This window comes from Idiotropiscis lumnitzeri, chromosome 14, assembly GCF_059441095.1.
Source record: "Idiotropiscis lumnitzeri isolate Australia: NSW breed Sydney's pygmy pipehorse chromosome 14, RoL_Ilum_1.0, whole genome shotgun sequence".
In the NCBI taxonomy this organism is placed as follows: domain Eukaryota; kingdom Metazoa; phylum Chordata; class Actinopteri; order Syngnathiformes; family Syngnathidae; genus Idiotropiscis; species Idiotropiscis lumnitzeri.
The window spans coordinates 9,170,343-9,195,268 of NC_142404.1; the positions used below are offsets into that span (position 1 = coordinate 9,170,343).

At 40.2% G+C, this 24,926-nt stretch overlaps 2 protein-coding genes across 3 annotated transcripts; both read left to right on the forward strand.

The window, feature by feature from the left end:
- The first annotated feature begins 11,881 nt into the window (after window positions 1-11,881).
- pou3f3a (POU class 3 homeobox 3a) lies at window positions 11,882-13,975 on the forward strand. The gene has a single exon (XM_088315090.1). It carries the CDS (start codon window positions 12,215-12,217, stop codon window positions 13,523-13,525), a length of 1,311 nt encoding a protein of 436 aa, XP_088171216.1. The 5' UTR covers window positions 11,882-12,214; the 3' UTR covers window positions 13,526-13,975.
- A 4,956-nt stretch (window positions 13,976-18,931) lies between these two features.
- On the forward strand, window positions 18,932-24,635 carry gpr45 (G protein-coupled receptor 45). 2 transcript variants are annotated; one of them, XM_088315762.1, is made up of 5 exons: window positions 18,932-19,118; window positions 19,880-19,958; window positions 20,247-20,348; window positions 20,733-20,826; window positions 21,709-24,635. In XM_088315762.1, the coding sequence occupies exon 5, from the start codon at window positions 21,789-21,791 to the stop codon at window positions 22,947-22,949; it is 1,161 nt and encodes a 386-aa protein (XP_088171888.1). In that variant the 5' UTR covers window positions 18,932-19,118; window positions 19,880-19,958; window positions 20,247-20,348; window positions 20,733-20,826; window positions 21,709-21,788; the 3' UTR covers window positions 22,950-24,635. The 2 variants fall into 2 exon arrangements, with proteins under 2 accessions (XP_088171888.1, XP_088171889.1); XM_088315763.1 differs by lacking the exon at window positions 19,880-19,958.
- The last annotated feature ends 291 nt before the right edge of the window (window positions 24,636-24,926 follow it).

A 24,926-nucleotide genomic window follows, 5' to 3' on the forward strand; every position in this document is an offset into this window, starting at 1 on the left:
TATTTAGTTCTTCTCCTGCTCACTCTTTGCTAGGTTATCAATCTGCTTTTACGTTCCGCTTCCTTGGTTTGAGCTCCCATTTGCAACCCTACATATGACTTTCTTGCCTTATAGATTTGCGGATAATCACTTGGTGTCTCCAACTACAGAGATCTGCAGTCTTTCTGTTTGCCTGTCCCTGTGGTTGTTTGATGCTGTGCTGCAACAACATTGCATATGCGTTTCCCAGTTGTGCTACAAGTGGCTTGCAGAATATTACATGTTCCGGCCCTCGAGCCCTCCCCAAATACAGAAGCCCTCGGTTCATCCTTGTTGTTGAACTGCGTTCCTAATAAATTAAACCCAAATCAGTGCTAACTTGAGGCAAAACCGACTGCTAGACAATTTAAATGCCATGACTTCACCATATATTTCCATTTATATTACGGAAATGTTGCACCTGTAATATATCCGACATTTCATAAGCTTATCGGGGATAGTACAATAGTGACTAAGGTGTTTGAGCAAATAGAATTGACTGATAAGCACGAAATTACAAAACTCCACTAATGTTCAACTTGGCGACAAAGCGTGAACACTTGATTGTATTTGCACTTAATATCAGCATTGGAGGTTGACCACAAAGTGATGAATTGTCAAATTTGCAGTGGACTGTAAGAGCACTAAGAGTATGGATGAAATTCCACTTGCATCTATGAATTAGGAAATACTGTTTGATGATTGAATGATTAGCAGGGACGCCATCTTTTCTTTTACTGCTAACAAAAGCTCGTTTCTCCAGCGAGTGAACATCATTTAGCTCTCTTCCAGAAAAGATAATGATGAACGGAATATATCATCATATTTCCTGGAATTTTATTCTGAAGGCTGCCAGGAGAATAATCAATGAAAATCACTCCCCCTCCCCCCTCCAAATATCATTTCAATATATGCACCAGTGAAAGCGTAAAATGTAATATGTAAAGACAAAAAAGTCAGTGGCACTCTCTAATTGTGGGCTCTTCTGAAAATCTAATGAGGCAAAAGATGAGAGTTCAGGGTTGTTGTGGTCTTCCAGTTTGAGTATTGAACAGCAACAAGCAGAGCTATGAGACTTTTCCCTCTCTTCAGTATTCTGTTCTGGTTCCGTAAGGTTAAGTTGAACGGTTCCGTGTGGTTTGTCAGTGAATTAATCATGATGATTAATTGGCTTTCAAGTTAAATATCCAGTGAGTGGTGTCAGGCTGCCAGACATCAGACCCAAATTGACAGGTCTTTAAGGAGAAGCAGATTGATTTACACAGCCGCTAATGAATCCCCCCCCCCCTTCCACCTCCACCCACAAAGGGAGCAAAGGTAAACAAGTCTTTTGCTCCTCGGTCTCGAGCGAGTACACTTTTCGGATTGAACTTCTGAGACCGCGGATCGAGTTTTGCCAATGTTATGCTATGTGCAAATATAGGTTGGCATAGCTTTCGTAATCGTCAGGACACCGCTTTGGTCCAAACGTAGCTCAAGGTTCCATGATTGCATCTGCATATAACCACCGTATGGTGAATTGTAATTACGCTTGACGTCACCATTCAGTTAGGAAATATTTCTTTTTGCACATACCCTCTCAATAATGATTACCAAAGCATGCAAACACGCTAATCTCAGACCGTTAAAAGAAAATGACATAACTGATAAACGTGAAAACTTTTGGAATATTGCTGTAGTATGAACATCAAGCATGCTGAAGTAAGTAAGGCAAGTTTTTCCAAGGAGAAAAAAAAAACACAATAATAAACAACATAACTTTGAACACACGTTCAACAGTTCAGTGTTTTTGAATATGTGCACAATTTGCTGTCTTTAAATGTTAAACTCTTTCACTGCCATTGACGGATATATACATCAAAAAATGCATTTTTTTTTTTTTTAACCTGGGCTGGCAGTGAATGAGTTAAGTCAACTCAGAATGTATATTTTTTTTTTTGCAACTATGTTCTGTTCGGCCCCACTAGTCGAAATGCGGTAATCTGATTAATATTGTGTTTGAGCAATACGAATAAAGCTGGCAAAATGGACCCCGTATTTTTATCCATGTCAATGATGACCACTTTGCCACTTGCTGTTGACTGAAAATGACATCATAGTTGCTCACGGCTCAGCTAACGACCAATCGCAGCTCACTTTGTAAATTTCTAAATGGATGGATGGAGGTACTGGCATGTGTCGGAGTAATACACAAACATAATCTTTGCACAAGAGCGGCTTATAAATGAAAAAAAATAGCACTTGTTATCATTACATGTGACTTTTTGTTCTACTTGAGCTTTTTTATGCTTCAAATTTTTAACCTTGCGACAAAACTTTTTACGTCGAATGTCGAAACAGCTGCTGCTGCTGCTTGAGGAGGTCACGGCTGGAGAAAAACAGAAGCTCGTGTTTTGATGTCGGCTGCTACCTACTCTACCCCAAACTAACCCCACCCCCACCCCTCCGAGCTCCTCTGATCTATTATGCAGCTAATTAAAACACCCTCTCCACCTCCGCCTTAGCATCAGAGTCATGGTCAGACTCCTTTGTGTAGTAAGGCTGGAAAACAATGTCAATAACAACAACAAAAACAACAGTAGCCTTTGGTCCAAGGAGGAGAGGAGGACAGTCTTTGATGAAGCACATCAAAGACACACGATGAAACGGACCGCGTTCTACATGCCAAGGTCGTCTCTCATCCCGTTTGTATGGCGTTGGCACGTTGGGGCTGGCCCTCGATGGCGGAAGGTGAGCTGCGGGGTCTGCGGGAGGCAGCTGTGGAGATTGGAGGTCAAATTGTGCAGACAGCAATGGCCTGCCTGACATCGATCGTCTGAATGCGACCATCAAGACAGTGATTCATCCAGTTTCTATAACGTTTGGGACACGTGAGCTGGAGCCTGACCCTAGACTTGGCGCATGTATAGACGGCCTTTTACACGCACAATCACACCGATGGACAATTCAGAGCGGAGCTGAGTGATAATGTTGTGACTGTCTTTCGGGTTGGGTCTTGGATGTCGTCAGTGGATATGTCTTTTATGAGGTGACCTTTATTTTGCCATACAGGAATGGGCATGGCCTGACGTTTCTTTGCATTTAAGCTCGAGTTGTTCAGTGACACGTCAGAAAGTCAAGCTTTCTTCCATGGCTTCTGGATCCAGCTCTGCTCTGTTGTTACTTTGTATTTTTGTACATAAAGACTCTGTTTTTCCACTTCCGTGTCGTGTCTGCTTCTGGGTCCAAATCATGTTCCGCATGAGACAGATGACAAAATATAACGTGGAGGCGCAAGAAACATTTTTATTATGCCCGCTTTTTACCGATCGTGTGTATTTAAGGCCCAACTTGTACATTTGCACGTTGGGATGTACTCACTTGTTGACAGCAGTTGAGACATTTATGGCTTGGTGTTGAGTTATTTCAAATGGAAATTTTCAGTCTTATATAAGCTGTACGCTGACTACATTATATTGTAGCTAAGTGTCAGTTTCTCATTGTTATCAGTTGAATTCATTCTTAGTCTGTAGTCTTTTAATGAGAAAAATAGCCACTCAGTATTGTACTTTATTAAAAAAGTAAACAATACTGACATATTCAAATAAAATTATGAATTAAAATGATAAACCTAAATATGAATAAATTTGTGCTTCCCAATTTCATGCTTGACATTGTGCTCTTTCTGGTGTGTGGAGCTTAGAAATTCATAATAAATTAACTACAGTTAAACAACTAAGTGACTGATGTTATAGTCAGTTTTGGCAGGCAAAGAATGAACAATGTATGACTTTGAACATTGTTTTATTGTCTGTTTTATTGTGTGCTACATGAGTTGCTGCACTATTTGTATTCATTGCTTAAAGCAAACCTAGGGAAAACTACTGGCCAGCCCAAAGTCTTTGATCAAAGTATAATGTAAAATATGTGCTCCTACTATTTTGAAAGTTGCACTTATTTTATGTGCACATGCGTGGACGCAAGAACAAGTAAGAAAGCAAGCAAGAACTACGGCATGACTGCAGTGTTGCCAACCTAGTAAAGTTTTGATACATTTAGCGACTTTTCCGACCCCTCCAGCAACTATTTTTCCCAAAAAGTGACTAACAAAAACTGACATCACTAATCCATTAGGCCAAACTTGTACCAATCTATTTATCCATAATTTCCTCATTTCCATGAAACAACCCACCTGAGGAACCCAGTGGGCGACAGAAGGCCTCTATGACCACATGGCCCTTGGTGGGAAGGTTCACGGAGAATTCTGTCCATTCACGCATGGCGCTGGGCTAGCCACTGGAGGCCCCTCAGGGACACCTGCTATTTGACTTGGCTCTCCACTGCACACAGCTAGACAGGTCTGCAGTTGTCTGTGGGCACAAGCTGCAGAACTGCAGGTATTTCCTGAAATGTTTCTCTGCCATACGCTAGCAAGTTAGGTGAGGGACGGATAAGTGGTCGTTGGATGCGAGTATAGGAAGATAACATGCCGGCAGACACAATGTGATTTTAGTGCTGTTTTAGCATATGCCTTCCTCCAATGTGAGTTAACACCTTTGCAGGTGTGGGCAAAGAATGGCCCGTGGACCGTCTTGTAACACACAAGTACAAATACCTCATTTTTACTTAACTTATTACTTCTATGTCTGACCACATTTACATTTTCTCCACTTCATTTCCTAAATCAAATAAATAATTTTACTGTAATAGATTTCTCATAATCATCTGAATTACGCACTAATGGGACGCTTGATTGAACTTAACATTTACACTTAGATAAATAGGTTTAAAAATTACATCAGTTCTAAAATGCAAAATTATTGTGATGAGATTTATGACAAATTGGCGTGTCCCATTTTGGCGCAAGGCTTGTTATTTTTTTTCCGGTTTCAGTGTCTACGTCGCAGCAGGGAAGCAAGCGAGGTAATATTGCTTGAATTGTCAGTTCTGTTGTCTAAAATGGCGACCGATCGCCATCAAAATGCAAATGCACATCACTACTCTTGTCCGCTTCAACCTGTGAAAGTAGAAAAGCGTTCAGCAGAATAGTTTGGATTTATTGACATCAAACGTGAGCTCATGTGATCACCTCCGCAAAATCAAAAATACCATTCAGGTCGATTCAACACTTACAAAGGCTGAACTGGAGAAGAACAAGAATGCGTTTTCTTCAAAATCCATGAAAATTCGTGTTCAGCTGTTCTGTTGTAAATGCTTTTGGCGATGTGTTTGTAGATGTGTGAAGCGCATCGAGTTGTCTTGTGTTTGAAATGTGCTATATGAATAAATTTGCCTTGCCTTGCTTTCAATCAGTAAAACATTAACAATCCACCGTATATAATGTAAGTTATAAGTATATGTTTTTTTTTTTGGGGGGTCAAAAAATGCATTTAAAAAAACTTTTAATTCATGCAAACATTTTCAGAGCAGGGTCCGCTTGGTCCAAGGAAAAAAAAAACATTCTGGTTTTGTGTGCAATTTTTTATTTTTTTTTTGTCGAGAAGACCTCTGTTGCATCTTTTTATATTTTATTTTCTGGTATCATTCGGACAGCTGTGAGGCCATGAGCATTTAACAGCGTATGCTTTGCATTTTGTTTGCCGTCATTTCCTTTGCCCAAGCCACACCAAATGACATCGGAACAGAATTGCCATCAGCAAAACATTCAATTTGAGAAACCTTACGGCTGTCATAATGCTCCAATGCATAGTACAATTTATGCTTTCCTTGGTAAGTTTCTCAAAACAGGATCTGTTTTTGATAAATACTACTGAAGAAGGCAAGCCAATACCACAACCAATAAAATACAACAACAAAAACAACATTGAAGTTATATAAAAAAAAAAAGTGTAGTTGTGACATTTGCTATACTTTCTCTCTGGCATTAACGTTCAATCAAGTTTATCCTCCCATCGACCAGATGTTTCTGTCACTTCATCATCAATATGCATGTTCCTCCATTACCTTAATAAACAGAGCCAACTTAGTCATCTCTGCACACCTGCTCAGACAGGTACACCGAGAAAAGAGTGAACGTTCTCCCTCTTCCCTCTTCTCGCTGTAAAAATCCTCTTGCTATTTCTTGTCCATTTGGCCCTTCTCAAATTATCTCTAGGGATTGATGGCAGTAATTTCCACGCATTAGTTCCCCCTTTCATGCATAATGGGGGACCCTCCAACGAGTTTGTGCAGTACATCTGTCCATCGGATGTCATTACTTACATCCCAGCAGGGGCAGGTAATTGACAATAGTTCCTAATTAGTAAACATGATTGCACCCACTCTTTTTGCCTGTCCTGTAAGTCTCTCCACCAAGAGCACTCAAGATCATTTTTAAGGCAGAGTGTCTTACTGTGCTCTTTCTACTACGCTAGAAAGAACCCAATTATGTTCATCAAGAAGCAAGATTTGTTAATATTTTCTAACTAGTTTGAAAAACTGGAACTTTTTCAGGTAGAAATTTGGTGTTGGTTTTTAAGTTGTTCGGAATAATTGTTAAAAATTTGGTGTCGGTTTTTAAGTTGTTCGGAATAATTAATGTTAAAAAAAACATATAAAGGATATTAAAATTTTTTTTTTTAATATTAGGGAAAAACAAAAAACAACACAATTCAATGACATAAGGAAAAAACAGACATACAGAGTGCAAAAAACGGTTTGTATTGTTGAGATTGAAAGCAAAAAAAAAACAGTCTTATGTTCATGCACGAATTATGTAAAAAGAAAATGATTTGTGTATCTGATGCATCTAACTTTTTATGCATTCTTAATTGCCAAACTGTTCAATGTAAAAAAGAATATGTTTGAAACAAGCTTTCAACACGTCTGACGGCGCGAATTTCCAGACTTTCCACAGACTACTTCTATAGAGCCCTGACAGTTCCCAAATGTATTATCACTGTTAGTTTATTTGTTCGCAGTATTAAATTTTTTTTGCTGTTTGCTTAAGTTCTACAAATGGGGTTTTATTTTAGTTTTTTGACGATCAAAGATTGTTTTTTTTTTTTTTTTTTGCAAGCATGTTCCTGAATATCTGTATGACTAAGTGCATGAATCTCACCGACTAAAATCCAAAACGTACAATTCAAATTAAAACTGCTGACCTTTAGTGGAGGTCGGTGTTGTGATTCCTGTACTGGAATGTGGTCGAAGGATACACCAAATAAAATGTCTAAAATTATCCAGTCAAGGGCTACATTTTTCATCTGACTTCCTACTATTTGTGCTGTGTTTCTTAACCTCTGCAAATAAGGGCTTGGCATTTGCATCCACCCTGACCGTTCCTCCATTTCCCCCGTTTCCCCTCCGTCTGAGCTCGACCTGCCCCGCTGAGCTCATCTCTCGCACTCTGCGATGGGGCCTGCTTCTGATTTAAAGTGCCCAGTGGGGGGCATGTAGGGAGAGACTCACGCTGCGAAGCCTCTCTACAGCTGAAGGTCAAAACACACTCGTGATCGCAACCACGGAATGACACCACAGCAGACCGAGTTAACAGACGAAACCCAAGGAGTTCCCCCTCTGTGGCGGTTGAGCTAAGTTCTTCATTTAAACACAACATTCACAGAAATGTATATCAACTCGCACTAGGGGAAACGACAGTCATTTGTTAGCCATGGCAGCAAACAGACAATAAATGTTCACAATGAACAAAAGTCACTTCACGCTACAATTATTGCTGATCTAAAAATGTGGTCAGACCGGGGACAATATCGTTACAGTCGTTCTATTTCCTGTTCTATGGTCATCATCACAATTTCCCTCTTTTGTTACCCTTCTATTGTGTAATTTGGAAAAATTAAATGAAATGAAAATAAAACCAAAAAGAAAAACATACTTGCTTTGTATGACTGAAGAATGAAATCTCTCTTGAAGTTGTTGTGGCTCGCCAATTCACATCAAAACATTTTCTATTAATTAAAATGTATTTTCACCTATTATTATGATATTATTATTATTATTATTTAGTTTTTTTTATTGCATACTGCAACATATACAAAGCCAATGGATTGTAGATTAATAATTTACTCAATAATTTAGATTTAATTATAAACAAACTAAGTGATTGACTTTCCACTGTAGAATTTGGCACATTTCTACGACCATTCTACCATTAATTTGAAAGTGGGAAGTATTTGTGAATGAAAAGAGTGACCCGGGTAAAACTAACTTGCACACCTTGGCACCATGGCAACCTTGGGAAAATACTGAAAACATTGGAGTAACGCTCGGCATGATTTCCTGAGGTTAGCATGTCTGAAATAATGCCATTGACCATCGCATTTGTTTTCGTCTGTTTTGCATTGCTTCATAATTACACTGGCTGACGACAAACAAAAGCACGAACAAGAAATAAAAAACAAACAAAACAAAACATCTGTTTCTTTTGATCGGAAACTCCAGGAGTCCAGATTCAGATTTTTTCCTGCCCTTTCCTACTTTTTTTTTTTTTTTGCATATTTCAAAAGTCTACCCCAAAAAATAGCCAGAGGGCTGAAATGGTGGCCGACCCACATCGCAAAGACTCCACCATAGAACAAAAAAAACACGAAAGAGAGTTTAACTGATTTGAGGATGATCTCTCATAAACAGCAATGGCCAATTAGCTGATGGTGTCGTGCTTATTAAGCAGAGTTTAATCGGCAAATTCACTGCAACTCAAACACATGGCGGAAAGAGAGTGCAACGAGAGAGAAACACGCATCACAAGTCGGCCTCTTCACCCAGCTTCCTTCATGAATAACAAATAAGACGAGAAGCCAGCACAACACATGCAAAACATTACCGCGTCCTTCCACACTCATCTGGCTTCCTCAACATTCTGCCGCCGGACTTGGAACATGGTCTGCTGCTTTTGGACCCGGCCCACGTCGTTTGTTTTATTATTTTTTTATTTCACAGGTTCAAGAAGTAGTATTTGAACGTAATCACAGCACAAGCAGTCATTCTAGTTGAAGGATTAAAAAAAAAAATTAACGCGAAGCTTTATTCATGTTTTGTGAAAAATCTACTTTAAAGACTTCTTAAAAGTCATTAAAAAATAGTTCAAACATTTTGCTGCAGTTTTTTTTGTCTGCAATGAGAATGTACTTCAACTTTGGTGTTGGATAATATTTAAGTTGATAAATTGAGCATTTAGTGAGAAAATCTTGAGAACTGAGAGTGCAGAGTAAAGAAAAGGTCGGAAACTGTTCCTTTTACTTTAAAAAAATATGCAGCTTTTCAAACTTTTAATGCTGTGAAATTGATCGATTGAACTATTTAGGGGAGTATTTTTTTCACCAACAAACATCATTTTTATCCAAATGGCAGCAATTTAGCGAATTTGTCTTGAGTTTAAAAAGAACGAGGTATTTATTGTTGCTCTTTGTGCTCTTTTATTTGTATTTATTTATTTTTTAAATAACTTTTCAACTTCACCAACCTCTAAAAATTCCTGAGCTGTATCTATATCTATGTAGATATAAAACAATGATGAACTCATTTAAATGTCAACTGAGTCATAACTATACACACATTTTGCACATTTCAATTGACGGCAGAAAAAATAGGTTTCCCCCAATAATTTTTCAAAATTGTAGTATAATTTGATGACAAAGTTACAAAAATGAATGGTATTAATAATGTAAATCACAATAAATAAGTGCTTCTGGTGTTTTCTCATCATGGAAATGTAGCAGAATAAAGAAAATCTGAGGTTTTATTAGTTGCCAAATGTGCACATATTGCAGTACAAGGGGAAGTCTCTCCAAATGAATTTTTCTTCATTTGATACATTGTTTTCAATTCATTTACAGAATTTCTTAATCTGTCTCAAACTGCGTGTAATAAGTGGTTAAATAATATTAAATGGCATATTTTTTAATGTGGTTTTACCCCCCCCCCGCAAAAAAAGTTCTTCAATGACATATTGATCCTGCATATTCTATTTTCATAATCATATTGAATATAAAATTCAATTTTAATTTTTTGGGGTGAAATGAGGAAGTCTCAATGACATCTTTTAGCAGTCTTGACTAGGGGCAAAGTCCATCCGCCACTTTTTAAAATGGACCCAATACCATGCACGTCAAACACGAGCAGTGCAGTCTGGTCCACTCATTGCTGGGAGAAAATAGTTCCCACATCAAGTTTACGCGTCTGATGGTCCCATAAAGTCGCCGGGGGTCGAAAAAAAGAGTCTTTCTAACTGCATGATGGCAGGTTTTTGCACTTCAGCAGTGAGGCGCAACTGTGTTCTTTCTTTGCCACTTGAAAGGCAGAGCACATTAGCATGCGAAAGGCGTACACACCTTATTTGTGTCCAAAGCTGAGGATCCTTCAGAAAGGTTCCAACTATTATGCTATCTCATCTATGTAATTGTATATTTATTCTGAGAGACAAGTATTCACTCTGCTATTGTGCGAAAAAAGTGTATATTTATGCCTATTGTTATCATTTTCCCACGCATTCACTCCACACTCCAAAATATTTGGGAAGTTTTATACAATGAAAAAAGTTTTTGTTGAATTTACTCCATTTTATTTCATCAAGTGGTTGCTAGAAAAAAAAGAATCTGGATCCAGGCATTTTTTTTTTTTTGGTAGACTATACATCTACTTAAAATATGTATCCGGACACTACTACTTGATGAAATAATATTGAGTAAACCTAACACTCCGTTTTGTTTCGGTGTACTATTCTCACAAGTCCAAAATGATCAGTTAGGAACTACTGATTTATCTATTTATTTATATTTTGTAGAATCATCAACAGAATAACTCAAAGGTAGGAAAGGAAATATGACGACGATCCAAACAGTACCTTTCGTACAGTGCATTTTGCTCTGAAAAGTATATATAGTCCTAATAAACAGTAAAATTTGAGAGGAAAATATTCAGAGTAAAATTCTCCCAGTACAAAATAGACTAAAATTTACCCTGAACATTTTACTCTCAAATTTTACTCTGTTCACTGGGACCAAATATAGCCTTTTTAGAGTAAAACATACTTTGCAAAATTTACTGCGCAGCCATGTTAGTCCCATGTCATCAATATGCAACCTGCAGTCTTACACATGCATTAGTGAATTTTTAAAAAAGTAGTACACATGAAAGAAGCAAATATGGCACTCATTTGGTACATGAACACAATTAATTTTCATTGACTTAACACTTAATAATTTTGAAATATTGGATTTTTTTGCAAGATAATTTAGATGCGTGTTCCAAAAGTTCAAATGCGGTCAAGGATATCCCAGTATTGCAAAAACAATTTAGCAAGGAACCACCTCACATTTCAATTGTGTCTCAGTGATGTACAGAAAATGTTTAGATCTGCAATAGCAGTTGTCAAAATTGACATTTGTGCAACCCTTTCTCATTTGCTGGGAATTATAACATGCTGCAATATAATAAATCCTTCAATTTATTTTCTGCCTTTGGAATACCTGTTATTAATGTTTTTGGATTCTAATTGAGCATAACAAATATATTACAAACAGCACTCTCTATGATACGGAGTGTCTCAAATTTCCCCATTGTGGGACTAATAAAGGACATCTTTATCTTTATCTTTATGTCACATTAAACCATAACCAAACTGTTAAATGAATGCCAATCCAAACTGAACAAAATATACTTTTCAATAGAGCACTTGCATTAGATCTCAAATGTACCAAACGTAGTGGCTACTGCATATAGTAATATTTACATCGTATGATGTGTATATTTAGTTGAGCTCGGACCAGATTAAATTGTGCCTCGTGCATACACGCACTCCTCTCAGGCTGAGCATCCAATCAGCAAGGACTCAGCAGGCTAGTTTGCACCTAATTGGCCGGAGATGGGAGAGAGAGAAGCTCGGTCGCGGTTCCAGTTAAACACATGTTCGCCTCCTTTGCTCCGTGGAGGATGCGCTTCGACTCAGTGGGGAGTTTTCAACCTTATCATTTCATCGCGTTTTGAAAATTCCAAATTAAAAGACTAAGGGGGAGCAGACTTTTACGCATGTTGCAAAATCGTCCCAAGCAGGCACGGATCGAATAGTAAAGTGTTCTGTGGATTATTCACAACTGGGGAAACTTTTTTTAAAGTGTAACTTTTACTGTCGCCTTGGTTTTCAGTCATTTTTTATGGCTGTTTTTGCCCCGAGGACTGTTTTTGCTTTTTTCCACGCAGTACATTTGTAAGTGGATCCAGTGTTGAAAGTGTCAAGGGGGGGGAGAAAAAGTCCAGATTTATGATTTGGGGGATGGCTACAGCCACCTCCAGCCCGTACCTAGCCAGCAGCAGGATTTTAACCGGCCCGGTATCCCATTCTGACCGGAGAGGCGGTAGCATGCAGCCAGCAAACGGCGTGGTCACTTCGGTGTCTTCCAGCGCGTTCAGAGGGGACCCCTCGGTCAAGATGGTGCAGAGTGATTTCATGCAAGGGGCCACCATGGTGTCCAGCAACGGGGGGCACATGCTCAGTCATGCCCACCAGTGGGTCACGTCGCTGCCTCACGCCGCGGCCGCGGCGGCCGCTGCTGCGGCGGCTGCGGCTGCTGCAGCTGAGGTTGGTGCCGCGTGGCCGGCCAGCTCCCAGCCCCAGGAGACGAAGAGAGGCGGCGGCGGGAGGGAGGACCTCCACTCGGGCGCCACTCTGCACCACCGCGGCTCCCATTTAGGAGGGCATCAAACGCACCCTGGCAGCTGGGGCGGCACCATCATTAGTGAGGGGCAGACGCAGCAGCACCAGCACCAGCAACAGCAGAGTCTCGTTTACTCCCAACCCGCCGCCTTCACTGTCAACGGGATGCTCAGCACCCAGAGCCTCATGCACCCCGGTGCGCTTTTGCGCGGGGATTCCCCAGAGCTGGACCACCCTCACCACCACCACCAACACCACCACCATCCTCATAATCATCACCCTCATCACCAGCACGCGCACCATCAGCACCAGCATCACCATCAGCACCATCACCAAGAGGCGCACTCAGATGAGGACACACCGACCTCGGACGACCTGGAGCACTTCGCCAAGCAGTTCAAGCAGCGTCGCATCAAGCTGGGTTTCACGCAAGCCGACGTGGGACTCGCTCTGGGCACACTCTACGGCAACGTCTTCTCGCAGACCACCATCTGCCGGTTCGAGGCGCTACAGCTGAGCTTCAAGAACATGTGCAAGCTGAAGCCGCTGCTCAACAAGTGGCTGGAGGAGGCCGACTCGAGCACCGGCAGCCCGGCCAGCATCGACAAGATCGCCACGCAGGGACGCAAGAGGAAAAAGCGCACGTCTATCGAGGTGAGCGTCAAAGGCGCGCTGGAGAGCCACTTTCTCAAGTGCCCCAAGCCGTCAGCGCAAGAGATCAACGGACTGGCGGACACATTACAGCTCGAGAAGGAGGTGGTACGTGTCTGGTTCTGCAACCGCAGGCAGAAAGAAAAGCGCATGACGCCGCCGGGGCTCCCGCGAAGCCCGGACAATTCGTACTCGCAGGTGGGCAGCATGGGCGCGGACACGCCACCTCCCTCCATAGACTGCAAGAGGATGTATAGTGACACGTGAACGCATCACCAAATCCCCCAAACTTTATATTTTCCTTTGTCTGTCTCACTTAAGACGATTAACAATCAACGTTTTGTTACAAGCTATTGCGTGTCCTGTGATCTGATATGGCGCGCGCGCGTGTGCGTGTGTGTGCGCGCGTGTGTGTTTCATTTCAAAGCAGCTCAAGTCGATTTTAAGCATCATATTGAAAACCAGAAGAATAAACAGACACCAACTTGCTTTAATTTAGCCCTGACTTGTTCCTAAAAGCAATAATTAATATACACCCCACTAAGTTTATTACAACTGTGTTTTGTGCTAGTATACAGTTCATGCAACTCGTTTCATTGTTTTGTTTTCTTTTATTATTGAGATACATGTTTTTTTTTTCATACAAAACATTCTTTTACATGTACGAGTCAAATGTGTATTATTGTGATGGTTTGCACTATTTATTTCTCCCCACATTCTTTCAGTATTTCCAGTGAAGAAATGAATTATTTAATAAATTGGACTGACATTGAAGACGACAAATGTGGATTGAACGTCATTTCAAACACGTGCGCATGAGTGGGTTTGAGTGCGTGTGATATAACAGAATTTAATAATGTGACTCTCTCACACACTTACCAGGAAAATTTGTTTGTTTTTTTGTACACCTCAATAATTATTACAATCATTATCCCCAAATACAAATATTTTTAATTCGATACGGCTGAACAGGAAAGCATTTATTCAGTGTAACCCTTACTGATGGTGATCGAAATGCTAATCACTGGTGTTAAACTAAAGCACAATTGTGCATGTTTGAGATATTTTCCTCCACACCGAACTCAAATGACCAGGCTCGTTATCAGGCTCCTGGAGAGCTTGCTGACGAGATGATCATTTGAATCAGGTGTGTTGGGAGTGAAAAATCTAAAACGTGCAGGGTAGTGGCCCTAGAAGACAAGTTTGACACCTGCATTCTAAATGATAATTTTGGTCTTTATTACACGTTTATGGCATTGTTTCAAAATGAGCCATTTTTTTTAAACGACCATGATCGGTTGCTTTTAAAGACATGGTATATTTTATTAAGCCTTTAATTGCTAAAACTCAGCTATCCTTTTGTAAAAGGCCATGAAAACTAACTCATTGGAAGATTATAATTTGCCAAGGCTGTGACATTTTACATTTTCGAGGCTTCGTATAGCTAGTGTTACAATGTAACTTAATGAATTAAGATGCATGTAAACATGCGTGTACGGACAACAAGATTACTAGCATAAAATGCTGTCTACGAAAGAAGTCTAGTGAAGCAATACACAAAGTGCAGTTTGCAGTAATGAAGTGCATTTACTGGTATTTAGTTCGTTGATGTAAATACCACAGCTTGCATTACAATAAACTTGCTAATTAAATACAGATTCATACAGCATGAGATCCGGTCTTCAATAAAGTGTATTGTGGTACTAACCTTTTAAAGTAATTATTTCTCATCTTAAAGCCTTACATGGACTGTAAGACTATAGGATTAGACAAGCGTAACATACTTCTTGGTTTCTTTGTAACAGACTAATTATACCAGAGGCATAAATATAAAGTGGGTGGAAACATACAAACAAATTAGAGAGCTTTGAACAAATTCTAAAACCTTGGCAGGAAGCGACACAGGTTGTGGACGAGAGGAATACATTTGACCCGCAATGTAATTTAAAAAACAAATAATACCTCAGCTGAACTCTGAGAACAAGACCAAAAACATGTCACACACAAAAGTTCACAATGATAAACGTTAGTTCAATCATTGAAAATAATGATTTCTTTTTTGCCATGCATGTGGTTGGTGGTGTAACGGGTTGAGCCCCAAACTACACTAAGAAAAATGGTGTGTTGAATTTACTGAAATTTATTTTGTCAAGTGGTTGTACAAAATAAAATCAGCCGGATCCAGATAATTTTTTTAAGTAGCTAATACATGTACTTAAAATGCATCTAAATCCATATAATTCTAATGTGCGCATGCAGCCACCTCAAAAAATTAAATTGAGTAAACACATTTTTTTGCTGTGTAAAATGAGCATACATACTTCTGTATACTATATTCAATAACATTGCTAGTCAAACTTTTGTACACACCTAATTTCATAATGAGATGGTCGTTTGGTGACTCTGAGAGATGAAAAGAAGTCGAAAGGTTCGAGAGATCTCTTTGGGTGCCAGTAGTCTGGAAGGCCCTATCCAGAGACATTAGAGTGGCTACTGAATTGTTAAAACCTCAATATAAGATTTGTTGGTACACTATTGATTGTTCCTCGTGGAATAAATGCACTCTTAATGTAAGTCTTTGACCTCTATTTTGGTGCAAGCCTCCTTTAGCAAGTCAGCTGTGCTCACTCTCACTATGGCGCAAACACCCATTTCTAACTGTAGATGCCAGTTTTACCGATCACATATTTGCTCAAATCAGGAAAGAGCCAGTTGATACATGAATTACTTAGAGAAGTTCTCCACAGTATCGATCGAGGACTGCTCCAATGTGATCTGCTCAGGAAAGCTGGGACGTTCGATACAATACTTTGCGCTGACTGGCTGATGCGCTAATGATGTATGCATGCCTAGCAAATTTATCTTTTGACCAATCACAGCAATAAAAATATCATCCCCGCCATGTGCCTTCTTTTGACCAGCTGAGTCCTATTATGTCGATGTTTGGTTCGGATACATAGTGATGTTGAGTGATAGTTCTCGTTTTTGCAATTTAAATATGCAAATAAAGGGCATCTTTAGTAACACAACATTGATTTTTTTTTAATCCATGTAAATCAATTTAATATATTCAAATAAATGTAATCCGATAGTCAAGCAAGTAGAGTTTATTTTACAGCCGCATATCCTGCCCACAAACAAGATGGATTTGCAGGTTTTGTGAGCTCACAAATACTGCGAGAATTCAGCCCTCAGAATTATTCCCTGCAAAAAGTGTTGATAGTGATCCACGTTGTCTCAGTTGTCTCTTCCTAGTTGCGCTCTTTTCTGCATTTAGAAGCGAGCGTGCATCCATTCATGCACAATCCGGTGCCAGCCAGCAAAGTTCAGCGATCCCAGCTGGCAGGTCAACGCACAAATGTTTGCCAAGGTGACAGAGTGACATCAAGTAGCAGATCTTTGGCCACACATGATGGATTATGGCGGCGCATGCTTCCTCACCCCAATCAATACTCACACACACACACACACGCACGCACGCACACGCCTACACACATACAAACACGCTTCTAAGTGCGCACTCTCATCACAACAAAGTGAAAGAAACTCACCGACGACAAGTGGAAAAGTCGAGCCGCCAACGGGAAGCAGAGTTTGCTGCCAGAAAGCAATAAACAACACTTTATGTTAATATTTCACTGGCTCCTTGGGACCCGACTATGTATGTATGTTACCATGCAGGATTTGAATCCCAATCCACAAAATAAACAAGGTTACCTACTGAGACATTTTTTTGTTATATGAGCAGTCTATTGGATAATTTCTGTTGGATGATTTTTGTTGATGTTCTTGAGTTGTTACATGTTAATTAATTAATTATGCACAGGTCTCTCAACATGTTGTCTGCTTGCACCATAGGCCCCAAAGACCACATGAACAGCCTGTGGGCTTATTTTAAACTCACTTTACCCAGTGACAGGACATTGTGATTTTCAAGGATTTTTTTTTAGACTTTAAAAAAGTGCTGTATATCAATGATGGATTTGTTTCCTTCTTTGTTAAATCATTGTTGATCATGATTGTGAGGAATCATTCACACAATATATTTGTTTCAAAATAGATGGATACTAACATAATTAAGGGTAATTTGAGTAAGTTTGTTATCAGTGAAGCGTATCAAACTGGTAGCCCTTCATATCAATAATTGCTCAAGAAGTAGCTCTCAGTTTGTGAAAGGTTGTTGAACCCTGTTGTACAGTAAAGTCTCACTCTCTCCATTTGATTATTATATTGTGACGCAAGCCGTTCTCTCAGGCATCATCAGGCATCTTAAAGTTCCCCTGAGGCGTGCACATTCCCCAATGCTGTTAATTATTCTCACATTGCCCAGTGTGGCTAACCACCTCGCGTGTCTTACCATTGATTAACACCTTCCTTGAAGTCCAAACTGAGTTTCATAACTGGGAACCGGAGTCACAAGCAGCAGTGTGTCAATACAAGACTCAGGGGGTGTATTTAAGTGAGATGTTGTGCAAAATGTCCTAAATGTAACTCTCTGTTCCCTGCGTGTGTGTGCGTGTGTGTGTCCGTGGGGGTGTAGGGGTGTGTGTGTGTGTGTGTGTGAGTGTTTTCTTTGCACTCTCAATATTCTGATTTAAGGAGAGGAACATTTTTCACGCAGGCAGACTAGCGTGTTTGCTTTTTAGCCGAATGATGGAGTGGCGACGTCTCGGGAGAGGTGTGGAATAAAAGAAATTAATTCTCCCTCCCTGCGAGTTTGCCAGTGGACGTGATGTGCATGCATGCGTCACATCAGTGGAGTGGAATTGAGGTGGGCACGTTCAACAAGCGGGCAACGTGCCCATAACACGGAGGAGGGAAGATAATACAGTACTGTATTATAATGACTGTGCTAAATGGAAAAACACATGACTATTCATAAATTGTCAATAATAACATTTAAATAATGGGCTGGAAACATTTTTGTGGATGCTAATATTTTGCATATCTGGCCTGTTGTCAGGGGGTTACTGTTGAACCAAATAGTTTATATGGTGCAATGCTGCTATCTATTGGATAGATTTGTTATAGCATGAGATATTCAAAATATATTTCGATCGTTAAATCTATTTTTAAGTAAAGTTGACAGAGAGACAGACAGTCTAACAGATTAAAAAGCAGAGAGGTGGAATTACAATAAAATTAAATCTGAAAAGAAAAATACTCAATGATTAAGATGTGGCATTTTAGTATATGTTAAGTAATAAATAGTCCAATTTAGATACACTAATATTTGAGACTGAAATAATTTTAATTTCATTAATTTATTTAGATTTTTTTTTTACTACGGTCTTCTTACAATCATTAATTATAATACAAGTCCTTAGCATAATGCAATAAGTTTTCAAAACCAATATGCTGACAATTACCAATGTATTATAACTAATATATTACAGGAACAAAATTTCTGAGGCAAAAAAAATCTACATGTAAAGTAAAAATATTTAAAATAATGAAATGAAATAATTCAAATAAAATGTACACATTTGAATACTTTGGCAGCAAAAGTCACGTTTGTAAAAAATAAATAAATTTAAAAAGTTCAATGCAACTTGATTGTGCTGGTGTGGTCATTTATTTATTTATTTATTTGTTTATTTATTTATTTATTTAAGTTATACACGCACTGTTTCTTTAAATCGGCGTCCACCTGCTTCTGCTTGGTTTGGAGTCTGCGTCGTCTGCAATCGGCAGGATGACGACCGGGGCCGCTATGAAATGTTCTCCTCGGGATATTTCTATTCATCGAGATTAATTGAGATGTTTGGTATGCTATGGAGGAGAGCCCGTCACTTCTCGTACGGGAGAGAAGGAGAAAAAGGATGGTGTCAAGGGGGGGCTCCACTGTGAACGCTTCAAGGTGAGTCTTTTTTTTTTTTGTAATAAAATTTTCAATTTAAATGCTATTATCAGTTCCTCTACTTTGCTCAACGACCAGGAGACATAATAAAAAAATAGTAATGGACAAAAACAGACACGTAAAAAAAATATATATATATTTTTGTGTTGACTTCATTCAAGTCGGCACAGCTACTAGATCATATAAAACACATTTTAAATGACATAATCTTATTTAAAGCAATTCCACACACGCCAATTTTAATCCTATATGGATGATCAACTAGCTCTAAATAATCAGCAGACTGCTCGAATCCAACAAGATCAGGTGACCTTTTGTGTAAAATGAAACTGCTGTTGGCAGTAGTAGGCAGTGCTATAGAATATATTTGGTCATGGAAGCACGAGAGTATATGGGATGCTTGTTGCCATGGAGCTGCCAACCCTGTTGCCGTAGCAACAACCAGCAAAGCTATGCAGCCCTCTTGGAGAGGGTTTTGTGTAAGAATGTTTATTCTTTGCTTTGATGTGTGAGTAGTGAGGATTCGTATTGGGGTTGTGGATTTGCTCATATTACATAAAATGCATACATATTCAGTTTTAAATTTACTTTGGACAATCCCTGTAAATGATGTATTCCAAGAAATAATATCAAGAAGCTTATACTTCCAGTCAATTGGGATAACATTAGTCCTCAATGTGGATATAAAAATGTGACTATAGATGAAAGAAGGTGGCAAGGTAAGGAGCAGCCACTTTAAAGTGTACTTCACATATTTGCAGCAGTAACTGTCAGGCTCGCTTGTAGCGAGGTGAAGGAGGAAGAGAGAAGGACCCGAAATGCAGGGAAGCCAGGCAAAAGGTAACTTCACTTATTTAACTGACACACAGCGTACGGGATTGTGTGACTAGTTTTCGTGAGACTGACTGTCAGTCACTAGTTTTGCAGGTGAACGATATGTGGTAATGGCATGGACAATCAAAAAACGGACAATCACAAATGGCATATTTAATCACGCAAGCATGACTCAAAGGAATACTTTCATTATTCAGATTTTAAAATGTTGTTTTTTGAGCATATTATATGTTAGTGACAATGCCGTCGTAACGGTGATCACTATTGATATGCTTCTCTTCCTTCCCCTCCCAGATGCGGACAACAACCATGGTAACAGACACATGCTGTTTGCGCTTCGCCTCTACGTCCCATCCGGATTTTTTCTGATCCTGAAGCGTCCTCAATTGCATGGAGGTGTGAGACATGACACATATTGTGTAAGGGGTGGGAGGAAGGAAGTCTGGTGGCTCAGCTGTTAATAATCAACTGAATTAAAGCCAGTGAGACGCACATCTGTCTCATGCGACTGCAACTATTATTTAAAATCATTCAAATTCATTTTGCTATAGTTTGTGAGAAAATAGCAGAACTTTTTTTTCCTGTTTGATAGTTTTATAATTCTGCTGGGACTGTCATGATGGTTAAGTTCAGTCAAGGTAATTGCTCAGAAATAATTGGGAAGTTATGTGGCTATCTGGAGCAAAAGAACCTGTCATCAGCAAAGAAAAATGTTATATTAATGCACAGAAATTCTATATTCCATTCCATGTTATCTTCAACACTGTTTATTCTGAACAGGGTCGTGGGTCTCAGCTGAGTTCGGGCGAAAGGCGGACTACACTCTGAAATGGTCGCCAGCCAGTCGATCCCACACAACCTGCACATAACTCAGGCGAGTGCACCACTACACCACCAGCGACCCAATGAAAAATCAATAAAGACAATACTGTATTTTAGTTTTGATAATCATTATGGGTTTAAAAAGTAATCACAAGTACAACATTTTGAGTTGTTTTCATTGGATGGCAAAACTGTACAGTAGTAAACATTTAATTTAATTTCTAGCAAATGTGTTCCTTTAATACATCTACATCATTAGTATCAAGTGATCTAACATGCTGCTATTTACAGATTGGTCAACAGATTACAGTTACTTACAGTCACAGTGTGTTACTAAAAAAAAAAAAATTAAAAGATGAGTATTTTAGTGGGCGAATGGTTAGCATGATGGCCTCACAGTGCAGAGGTTGTGGGTTTGCTTCCTGCATAACGCATTGCTGTCAACTAAAAAAAATAATTGTATCCCTCAGCGGTGGAAGGCAGAAATCAGTTGCATACGTAGGCATTGCGGATCCAATCACAAATTATTGACGTGGTAACTCAGTAGAAGTCCAAAAGTCATTTTATTTTCGTCAGAAAATACGATCTTTAGTATGTGTGTTATTTACAGAATTGTAATGTCTCTTTAATTTAGCAGCGAATGGTTAATGTCGGCGCCATCACATAAAACTTGCCTTCCACATATATTGTCACGAGGCAGAAATCCCACTTATGTGCTTTACAATTCAATGGTCAGCACGCTATAATTTAGTTTGAGGCTGAATTTAATTCCCATCCATTTGGGAAACATTACCTCACTTTATGACATCATCAGAAACTTCTCATGAAGCGACTGCCTCATTCTGAGCTGATTTTGAACCTCCAATTTAGTGACCAATTACGGTTCCTTGCCTGCGACAGCTAATGTAAGCGTACTCTATTTGATGTGTTTCAGATGGCTTACAAACTGTTGCGATGCCTTTGACAGTGATTGCTCACTTCATCCACATTGGTATTCTCTGATAAAGTGCCACTATGGCTTTTTGCAATGAAAGCCTGCTGGAAGGATGTGACTTCATGGAGCCGGACGATGCAATTCAGGCCACAAATAGTCCCCCATCCGAACCAAGAACTCCTCTCATATCGGTCACCCTGCGTGTAACTCTGGCCGCCATCATGATCTTCATGATCACTATTGGCTTCCTGGGCAACTCCATCGTGTGTTTGATCGTCTACCAGAAGCCGGCCATGCGCTCCGCCATCAACTTGTTGCTCGCCACGCTGGCCTTCTCCGACATCATGCTCTCGCTCCTCTGCATGCCCTTCACCGCTGTCACGCTGGGGAGTGCCAATTGGAGCTTCGGGAGCGGATTTTGCCGCGCCTCCATCATGCTCTACTGGCTGTTTGTCTTGGAGGGCGTGTCCATACTGCTCATCATCAGCGTGGATCGCTTCCTCATCATCGTGCAGCGTCAAGATAAGTTGAACCCACGCAGGGCCAAGGTTTTGATCGCAGGCTCATGGCTGCTTAGTCTTTGCGTGTCCTTACCGTCCATCGTGGGCTGGAGGACGGGCACGGCAGAAGTCGGCGATGTCTGGGTGCCGCAGTGCGTGCTGGGATACAGCGAGTCCATGGCCGACCGCGCTTACGCCGTCCTCTTGGCGGTGGCGGTCTTCTTCGCCCCCTTTTCGGTCATGCTCTACTCATACATGTGTATCCTGAACACGGTGCGCCGCAACACCCTGCGCGTCCACAGCCACGCCAGCGAGCCCTCCTGCTTGCCGGCCCTCAACCAAGTCAGCAAAATGAGACTCATCGGGTTGCAGAGACCACCACAGATTAAGGTGGACATGAGCTTCAAGACCCGCGCCTTCACGACCATCCTTATCCTCTTTGTGGGCTTCTCCGTGTGCTGGCTGCCCTACACCGTGGTCAGCCTGCTTGCTGTCTTCAGTCGCCAGTTCTACTACAGCCCCGCTTTCTACCCAATCAGCATAGGCGCCCTGTGGCTCAGCTACCTGAAGACGGTTTTCAACCCCATCATTTACTGTTGGAGGATCCGAAAGTTCCGGGAAGCCTGCCAGGAGTTCTTTCCCAAGAGCTGCCGCCTGTGTCCCAGAGTGGGCGGCCGCAGCCGAAGAAGAGTACGACCCAGCAACATCTACGTCTGCAGCGAGACTCAGTCGGCTGTGTGAAGCACACAAAATGCTGTGCGATCTTGAAGTCTACTTTTTGTTTTTCTTTCAGATCTCCGCAAGTGTGGAACTTCCAATAAGGAGTGAATATTTGTGACTGGGATACGTTGTTTGAACATACTGCAGAGTTGTTCAAAGGAGTTGATAAAGTCATTTGAACACATTTGTAAAACATGGGCTAGAATACAATACATTCAAACGACTTTACCAAATACATGCGACTGACTTTACTAATACGTTCAAACGACTTTATCAACGCGTTCGAACGACTTTACTGGACGCTGGAACGACATAGACCAGTCAAATATGTTTAATCGACATGGGCAGTTTCACGCTTCCAGATCTGGCGGCCAACAAGGCGGCAAAACTATTTCATATCGTCCAATGTCAACATCTCTCGCTTGTTTGTGAAGCTTCCATCCTTTGTGAGCTGTTGTCCAGTACATTGTGTCACAGTGGTGATAAGGGATGGGCATTAGACTGACTGAGTTATTGATATGATTTAAATATTATTTTTAATGGGAGAATCTTGCCACGGAGACACTGACGTCGGTGCAAACATTGTGATGGTGTGAATGTGATTGTGAAGGGTTGTGTCTCTATGCGTGTCCTAAGATTGATGGCCAGGGTGAATTCTGCCTTATGCCTCAAGTCCCCTGGGATTGGTTCAAGCTCACCCATGACTCTAATGAGAATAAACGGCATGGAAAACTGCCGGGCCAATGTTGAGAAAGAATTTCGGCCGGCGCTAGGGTTGGCTGCCATTAGTGCTTTCCTGCCTAAATTATAAATACATAATGCTTGCGCAAAGCCACCACTAGCTTATGTGCAGAACTGCTTGCTACGGACGCATTTTTAGAATAATCCGATAAAAGTTAGTTTGAATCGGAGTAACTGGACTCTTGTTGTTGGTTAAACCTGTCAACTTCATTTTTTTTTAGTGTGGAATCTCGCTATGACAGTGTTTATTTACTTTGTATACAGAAAGTCTCTGAAGGGTGTGTCTTCTGGCCGTAGTCATGTTCCTTTGAAGATAATGACGTCCAAATTTTGGAGAGGGTGCAATACAATACAATGCAACTTAGAACACTGGTTTGAAAGAGGTATCAAAGAAGTGGTTGAAAGGCATGATCACCTTTTGTCGAAACGAAAGGTGAACGGTTCCGAACGTCTTCAACAGATGGGAAGAGTCCAGTTGCCTCGATTCAATCTTTGATTCACATTAACGTGACCTGGATGACTGAGAATCGACATTGTCAGGGAAAAAAAGATTTACCGCCAGATAGACAATTTGGAGACTAGCTCTATACCATGTAAGCTTCCGAAAGTTCCGGGAGACAATGTCATTTGTTAAGATGTAAAATTTTATTTGAGTACATAATGGAGTACAAAGAAATGGAATCAGACAAATAAATATGATTTTCAAAGGACTAAAGGTGCACCTTGTGACAAAAATATTACAACATACAACAAAATATTCAGGTCATCCACTTCCACTGTGTAAACAGTACTGAGATCTTATGATGCAAATATATTGCCATGTTGCTGGGATACGACAGACGTATCTTTCCTTCGGGTGTTCACTTCACTGAAAACTATTGAGGCAGGTGTATTTACCAGAGTGAAGATAATTGTAAATGAACAGAAATGTTTTGATTTGATACTTTGGATATAAATCCACCACAACACCACAAAACTAATTTACTTATTCAACTACCTTGTTTTGCATAATGAGAAATATGTACAACAAATCCCTTACATTTACTACATGGGAATAAAATTTTTATTTGGACTCCAAAAAGCTTAAATATCCAATAAACACAGGTGGGGCCTTGCACCACCCACACAATGGTCCTGGCTGAGCAGCTCTATTATCAAAAAGACAACTCCTGATCCTTCTCCTTATAGTCGTTCAACTTTACTCCTTTTTCTTGGCTTCTTTCCAGCCCTTATATATTCAAAAAAAATATTTTCAGA